Here is a 9039-nt window from a genome sequence, read left to right on the forward strand (position 1 = left end):
TTTAACCCATTAAGACCGGGAACACGTCTGTGCCGTTTTTTTGATTTGAGCTAAAAAAGTATTATTTTACACTTTGGGCTATTCAAAAATCTTGAAAATGTGCAAATCTTTGAATATATATATTCTTTTAAAGCTAATCTCTTTTACTCAAATCTTTGCTTCTGAGGGTCCCTGGAACAGAATATTTTGAGATAGGGGTCCGCGACCAAATACATATAACTTTGGGGGTCCTTGACTATTATGAAAAAGTTTGAGAAACACTGATGTAGCAACATAGTTTTTTGGGGGGGGGGATTTAGAAGACATTTTTAAAATTGGCCCCAGGTCCTAATGGGTTAAACCTCTACCCCTCCTCATTACCCCCCCCCTGTCTCTTACAGGTGTATTTCCGTTATCCGTCGCCAGCAGCCAGTGAGGGAGACCAGCGCAGTGTCAGCCACCAGCTGGTACAGTGTGTCTACAAGAAAACCTCCTACCCAAGCCCCATACAGGTACAGGAACACTAGGGCTGCAAATGTCCATTCTTTTCCTAGTGATTTTTTCAGCAACTGCTTTTTTAGATTAATCGAAGAATCGAGAAGTGTGGTTTTTTATATCATTTTATATAACTTTTTTAAACATTTTATTATGTTTATGCTCAAAATAGGGATCGATTATCACTTGATTACTAAATCATCGATTATATTTGTTCAGAAATATTATGCGTTCAGAAAAATGCTCTGAGAGTGCACCCCAGGTGCTCTCTGGTTGTTGCTGTAAAAGGAAATATAGTTTAGAAATAATCTCTTTCTTCTCTGTTGTTGGTTTTGTCTCCGGTCAGCTCCTGAAGGGAGTAGGCACCAAGTGCTGGGCTCCGGACGCAGAGTACGCGCTCCACTCCGTCTACCAGGGAGGCCTGTTCGAGCTGAGAGCCGGGGACGAGCTGTTTGTCTCCGTCTCCTCTCCCACCATGGTGAACGCTGACGACTCCTCCAGTTACTTCGGCGCCTTCCGCCTGGACCTCTAAAAGGAGATGAGTGGACGGATGGACGGACGGACGGGTGGATGGAGGGGTTGAAGGATGTTTAGGGAAGGATCGTTGGGTAGAGCCGTTAATTTAGGAAAAGGGTCTGTTGGAACGATGTCGCGGGATGTTGCCGTGGATTCCCTCGGATCTCGGATCTTGGCGTGGATGGACGGAGGGACGGACGTCATGATAGGGCGGGACTACTTGAGGGAGGAAAAAAGGGAAGGACGGAGAAAGAGAGCGAGATCCTTGCTTACTCCACTAAAAGCAAATCTGTTGAGATCAAGACATACAGAGAGACATCATACCAAAACAACTAATGTATTTATAACAGTTTTTTATTACTAGCAGGGTTACTAGCAAAGCAGCTAAAAGGGTTATCCACCAAAAAAATGGCATCCCTTGAGCTGGCAGCGATTCAAGTGTCTTGCTATTACGTTTCCTCCTCAGAGTAGACACTGGCGGAATCGAACCCGGGACCTTCCCTATCGCGGGACAGGTCTCTCAAGTCATTTGGCCACCCCGGGCCAGTCAAGTCTTCCTGCGGGCCATTCTCAAACACGTACATGTGTGTCTCTCTGTGTGTTTCACGTACACAGAACGGCAGTTTGGTTGGGATTGGACCTATTGGGATTGGATTCTAGACCACAAGAATGTATAGACAATGTCAACCCCCGAAACCTTTACATCAAAGATGTAAGGAAGGAGTGATGGAATGGTAGCAAATAGATCAAACCAAAGCAAAACAAAACGTGTGGAATATACCTTTTCTTTTCTTTCTTTCATATCTTTTTTTATTAAGTGTCATCATGGGAGTACTGTACATAAGGACTGCGGATGATCTAACGACACAAACTGACAATGAACTGTGGTGATTTGTATTAATTTGTATATTATCTTGACTGGATGTAATACCACTCTGAGGATGCTGATGATGAGGACTATATTATCCACGCGCGATACAGATCCGATGATGGATCTCCTTCTCTTTTCTTTCTGCGTTGGGACACTTTAATTCTGACTGTGGACATGTGAATTGCAGAGAGTAAAGGATTTCCGAGAAAGAGTATGAGAGAGAGAGAGAAAGAGGAGGCCTTAAAAGACGAGGACTTGTAAATGCCGATAAGAACGGACAAGAAAAAAAAACTGAAAAGAATGGAGAGACACAGGCCAAGGGAGGTATGCGGCCCTGCGTGTCTCTTAAGTTAACAGCGCCCTATCTCCGCCTTTTCTTCAATCGTAAAAAAAAAAAGAAGAATTTTATCTGCTCATGTTGTCTCCCTTCGTCACGCAGGACCTGTGAAACCGCATTCTGTTCTTTTTTTTTTTCTTAAAAGGAACGCTGAAATGAAATACAGGACATCGAATGAGATACAGGATATCTTGTACAGAAACACACACGGGCACAACTCTCTCACTCCCCCACTCCACTCTCGCTCTCTCACACACACACACACACACACACACACACACACACACACACACACACACACACACACACACACACACACACACACACACACACACACACACACACACACACACACACACACACACACACACACACACACACACACACACACACACACACGTACATACTGTACAACTGTTGTACCGCACGCAACCTATGCACTCCCATTATACACACCGAAACTAAGACATATCGTTGCTGTCAGGCAGAAACCTTGTATGTCCAAAACCGTTACTTTTTCAGGAAGTGGATGGAACTACAAAGGTTCCGATGGATCCTTTGTTGTTATTATTTAGTCACAGGCTCTTGTTAATACTTTTCATTGGTCAAATATTTATAAAACCCACAGACCACCCTACTTTGTGTCTGCCATTGTAGGTGATTTCTTTCAATCTTTCAAAATGTACAAAAAATAGTTACTACAATCGTGCACAACGTGTTGCACCGTGACATGTGGTGGTCTTGTAGATTGCCTCGTGTCACTGCTTTAATTTTATTTTTCTAGATTTAATTTTGGGCTTTTTTATGCCTTTATTATTGATAGGACAGTAGGCTGACAGGAAATGTGGAGTGACTCGCAGCAAAGGCCATCGGGATCGGGACTCGAACCCGCGACACGCTGTCACTGCTTTTGCGTGACACTGTCGCACAACGAAATATAAAATAGGGCATTGGTTTATGAAAAGAAACATGAAACGTCGTCCATGCAATGCGGAGATACAAGGTTTTTGCCCCCGACAACGACGATAACATGTTCTATATTAGGAACATACATACCCAACCCCTCCCCCATTACCTAGCAGGCAAAACATTCACGAAGCAAAATAGGCTGAAGGTGACATTTAGGGAAATACGAACCAGATTCAGTTACGAGAGCCAGGAGATGTACATCCGTTTCTTTAAGAGAGAAACCATGCACAGCTCGGTGCACTCTCAGCCCCCGGGCGCACGCAGCTCTACACTGTGTCAGGCAGGCAGGCAGGCATGCACGCCATGCATGGGTGTTCCTCATGTCCGCACAGCGTGCACGCGCCACCGCGTCTTATCAACGCGCAGTTTGCTGCCTGTAATCTACCGGTACTCAATCCTTTTCATGTCAATGACCCCCAAGATGATATGTATTTGGCCGCGGACCCCCATCTCGAAATATGTTGTTCCAGGGACCCTCAGAAGCGAAGATTTGAGTAAAAAAGTTTCACTTTAAAAATATATGTATTCAAAGATTTGCACACATTTTCACGAAAAAAAAAAAAATAGCAGATCTACAAGCTCATAGCGCGGCGTGCGTGCGTGCGTGCGTGCGTGCGTGCGTGTGTGCGTGCGTGCGTCAGTGTCATGATTAGGGTGGTTGGACACATACAGTACAAAGCTGGCAAACTGAGTAAGCCAGACTTATGTGCAGTAAAACCCGGGAACAGCTATAATTACGTCTATGTTCCAATAGTTCCATATTTATAGGGATTCCAGGTTTTACACAGTGCAGAAGTCCAGGTTTAGTCAGTTAGCCAGCTTTGTGAATGACCCCCCCCTCCCGGATGTGCCTGGCTTGCAAAAGAGTGTCACAGACAGTGTGCGTTCGTGTGCATTCCTATGGACGGCTCAGATGAAGCGGTTGAAGAAACAAACGCCGCTCAGTTTATTTAGCCGTGCTTGTTTTTGCTCCTTTGTTGTTGTTTACCGCAGTTCAAGATCTGAGAGCAGGGAGTTATGAACCCTGATCCTATGGAAACCACAGTGAACACACGGTTTTCATTCTAGACGTCTAATCGTGCAATTAAACACCGGGTAGGGCTGTAAGACTGCAGTTATGTGGTAGGGATACAAACAACGATCTTATTCATCAATTAATGTGGATTATGTTTGTTATTATTCAACGTATCTATGCAATTCATTTAGACCAGAAAACTGACATAACTGCCGGATAGGGTGTCAGGTAGGCTGCCAATGCACAGAAAGGTGAAATCATTATGATAATAATCCTTTTTGTCCACTTTCCTGTAATTGTTTAACCTTTCTGGCCCTCTTTGTATTTCTGCTATGTGGCAAACTCCACCCAAGCTGGCACACGGAGCGGCTAAAAAACAAACACACAGAATTACATACAGACACAATATGACCCAGGTTCTGGCACACAAACGCACACAAACACACACACACGCGTGTACATAAACTAACAGGGTGACATTCCACTTCACCCTTGGCCCATAGCACTGTTGAATGGGTCTTGTGTGTGTGTGTGTGTGTGTGTGTGTGTGTGTGTGTGTGTGTGTGTGTGTGTGTGTGTGTGTGTGTGTGTGTGTGTGTGTGTGTGTGTGTGTGTGTGTGTGTGTGTGTGTGTGTGTGTGTGTGTGTGTGTGTGTGTGTGTGTGTGTGTGAGCGTGCGGGTGCAGGTGCGGGTGCGGGTGCGTGTGCGTGTGTGTGTATATTACATATTAACCTGTGGATAGGTTGGGGACCCAAGCCAGCACTAATAAAACCAGCTATATGCATCGTTTGTTTTATCTACCAAGGCGTCTCAAATTTAAGCAAAGGTTGGTGTTGGTCTTTCCTCCAGGCTATGTGAACTTAGCCTTCCTCCTCTGTGGAGGTTTTTGTGACCTATACGCTATCTGCCCAGGTTGTTCCACGCCGGCGGGTTTAAGCCATGTGTGAACCCAAACAATCAGCTGCACGGTCATTCATTGTACATGCGTCGCAATCTAATCCCAACATGCCCAGGTCATTTAAACAAAAAAAAAAACACACAAGAAGACATACACCCACAGATTATTATGTTTCTTTAACCCCGGGATGGCTGGGGAAGGTCTGGGCCAGTGGTTCTCAAAGTGGGGTTCGGGGACCCCCAGGGGGTCCTCGAGGGGGTTCCAGGGGGGTCCCCAGCTAAACGATTGTTAGTTAGAAACGAAATTACAGGACTTTAAACTCCTGTGAGAGTGTACAAATGGAACCAAATGGACGAGTTTGTAAGGGTCCATTTGGGGGTTGGAGAGAAGAAAAATAATTCCCAGGAGAATAATTTATTTATGGACAATGACAGCGTTTCGACCACAACCGGGTCTTCATCAGGTCTAACTCAAACAGGCAATACATAGGGGTATTACAGAGGCAGTGGGCAGAGCCACAATCATACACAGCTGTTGTAATGAATCACTTCAAAACCCACCGGCTCTATAGACCCAAGCTTCACTAGCTATAGTGACACGTTGTGGGCTTACCTGTACAATTTAAACGTTTGGATGTGCGTGCGTGCTTCTCTTTGGGGGTTGGTCATACGTTACACAGTAGCTCCTTTGTGTGCCTGTCAACAAGTGTGCATGTGTGTATAGGCTACCGGATGTGTGTGTGTGTGTGTGTGTGTGTGTGTGTGTGTGTGTGTGTGTGTGTGTGTGTGTGTGTGTGTGTGTGTGTGTGTGTGTGTGTGTGTGTGTGTGTGTGTGTGTGTGTATGCACTGGCACGTGCTCACAATATGTCAGTATGTCAGTTATACACGAGATTATGTGGTTTTGTACCAAAACAAAACAAACCATAGTTAAACCGGCGAGTGTGTCTGACGAAGGCAAATTGCAGGCCTAATTCAGTGCTTCCTGTGTAGTGAAGTTAACAAATAGCAGACGATACAGTACGTTGGAACACGCTGCCAGGTTGAATTGTCAGAGAGATGATGGATCATTGTAGTATTTCGGCTCGGCCAGGAGACTGATTGAAAACTGACTGATCAGTTTTACGCTGCACGTGTGCACAGAGCCACATGTGGACAAAATATACAGTTAATCCTGCATGTGGATGAAGTATAAAGGTAATTCAACCTTATGGACGAAGTACAAAGGTAATTCCACATATGGATGAGGTATAAACATAATCCCACCTAATTCACGTGCAAGCACGCATCAGATACATTGATCAACTCACGTCGTAAGTCTGAAAGTGAAGGATTTGGCCTGCTTGTTATAAGCAAAACAGTGTGTGTGTGTGTGTGTGTGTGTGTGTGTGTGTGTGTGTGTGTGTGTGTGTGTGTGTGTGTGTGTGTGTATGTGCGTGTGTCTGCTTGTATGCGTGTTTTATGAAGGGAGCATGTGTGTGTATGTGCATTTGTGTATTTGACAGGGAAAGTGTCTGCATATTTACAATGAGCTCGAGTGATATGAACACAACGAGTGCGAGTGTGCGCGTGTGTGTGTGTGCGCGCGTGCGTGTGCGCGTGTGCATGATTGTGTAGATGTGCGCCTGTGAGTGAGTGTGTGTTGGCTCTTTGCGGCCTGCTCTTGAACCGGTGGCTGAGGTCATTACAATCCATCACAATCCCAGATGAATGCATCACTGTCTCATTACTGCACAACTTGGCAGGTGGACAGTGTTAATTTATCATTGCTGTATATCGGTTGCTGTCCAAAATGGTTGCTTTTCAGCAGTGGTGGAAAGAAAACCACGTACATGTACTCAAGTACTTAAGTACAATTGTGAGGTATTTGTACTTTACTTGAGTATTTCCAATTTTCAATACTTTTACATACGTAAAACATGTTAGTACTTCTTCCATCACTGCTTTTCAGAAAATGGAGAAAAATAACCCATTGGAGATACAAGGTTTCTGCACCGACAGCAACGATATAATGCCTGAGTTTCCTTGGTATTTAAAATGATTTACTGTATTCTATACTATGAAATTGTGGCTGCATGTTGGAGGGAGAGGGTGGATACCTTATGTGTGCGTGTGCGCGTGCGTGCGTGCGTGCGTGCGTGTGAATATAGGGACTGCGAGTTGTTTTTCACGCAAAAAGTGCCAAACTCCCGAGTGTGTTTGTGGTAATGCATCCAGGCTTAATTCCATGTAGAGAGAGCATCAATGTAATGTTTACCAGACCACAATGCAAATACACTCTCAGTCAGTCTCTCTCTCTCTCCCTCTCTCTCTCAATGGTTGTAAAAACCTTGAACTACGCAACACACGAAACAATGTTCTCACCAGGTTCCAAACCGTTCCCAGCTCAGCAGGTCTCGTCCAAAAGTCACAGTGTTGCGTTTACAACCTGAAACAAGGCTCTGCCTTATACAGTGTAGCTTGTTGAGCAACAGCAGGGTTGTCAGGGTTTGAAAACACAGATTGTCTTGAAATCAACACTTCATTTGTATCCTTTCTGTTGCGTAAGATCCCATGGTATAACGCCACGACCAGGATCTTTTTTTTGTTCCATGTTTACAAATCCTGGCTGGCATGGAATACTCAATAAGAAGAAAGACTCACTGTGCGTTACAGCAATGCAGGCAAGCTAGTTCCAACTTAGAAATCCAATAGTCGGTGTGGTTGAGGAACAACAATGTTAAATTTCCTTCTCTTGTTCAGTTTCCTTCTCTCATTTGCCAAAATGTCCAACGTACTTATGAACGGGTTAACCACAACAATCCCTGTAGCTGCCATTTTTCATCAGCTCCATGTCGCAAAGGTGACACATCCAATATTCTAGAACAACAGGTTCTCAAAGTGGGGTCCAGGGACCCTCAGGGTTCTTTGACAGGGTTTCCAAATGGACCCTTACAGGTATGTAACTCAGAAAGTATACACCTGGAACCGAATGGACCCGTAAGAGTTATGGGGGTCCTTGAAATCAAAAGGTTTGAGAAGCTCTGTTCTAGAAACAACCGGTGCAGGATCAGGCCTGTTTCACAAAGGAGCCGGTTCTGGTTTCAGCAAAACAGAAACATACTTGCGTGTCCACAACAGATTATTCTCATTCATTTCTGCGTGACACGATGACAAACGAGGACGTTTTTTTGGCAGCCATATCAAACTTGGCAATGTGAGAGAAGCGTAAACACTGTGACAGTGAACAGACAACAAATAAGGATAATCCATAAATTCCTTTGATTAACTTTTTGGTTCTTATCAGGAAAAACCAACAAACATGTACAGTATGCGCATACACAATCAAAGGTTGGTTTACACAAAAAAAAAGGCCATATTAAGTGGGTTCACTGGACAGGGATATGGGATACAAAAAAAACACAGACACGCAAACAAGTCTCACATTCAGACATCAGAGCACAAGTGTGTCTGCATTATTTATATCTCTGTCCATTGAAGGGTCTGGTTAACCTCTTTCAACCTGGTGCCCCTATTTTGGTCATTATAGGCGAAAATGTTAAGCAAAATTCCAAAATACAAATACACTCTTCCCACATACATTCACACAGCAGTGATCTGGGGGATTAGCCTAGCTGCTGGAGCTGGGAGTGCTGCGCGTGCACACACGCTCGCTCGCTCGCTCGCACGCACGCACGCACGCACGCACGCACGCACACACACACACACACACACACACACACACACACACACACACACACACACACACACACACACACACACACACACACACACACACACACACACACACACACACACACACACACACACACACACACACACACACACAAATGTCTGGGAGTAACCGCAGTGTCTTGCTATTGCCCACTGAGCAGTTCCACTGGAGGGGTTGAGAGATGAGTGCCTTGCTCAAGGGTCCTTTCTCCTCCTTGATGGAGGGAGAGAGGCTTGCTCATGTAATT

General features: G+C 44.9%; 1 protein-coding gene across 1 annotated transcript in view; it reads left to right on the forward strand.

Moving 5' to 3' along the window:
* Positions 1-6001, forward strand: part of tnfsf10l (TNF superfamily member 10, like) — a 55664-nt gene extending 49663 nt beyond the window's left edge. Inside the window, exons 3-4 of the mRNA XM_084042343.1 lie at positions 381-491; positions 821-6001. Of these exons, the coding sequence (XP_083898469.1) occupies positions 381-491; positions 821-1006 (297 nt within the window). The 3' untranslated portion in view covers positions 1007-6001. The remainder of the gene's footprint in view (positions 1-380; positions 492-820) is intronic.
* Positions 6002-9039: the final 3038 nt, after the last annotated feature.

Source organism: Gymnoscopelus microlampas (assembly GCF_963454915.1).
Source record: "Gymnoscopelus microlampas genome assembly, chromosome: 19".
Classification (NCBI taxonomy): domain Eukaryota; kingdom Metazoa; phylum Chordata; class Actinopteri; order Myctophiformes; family Myctophidae; genus Gymnoscopelus; species Gymnoscopelus microlampas.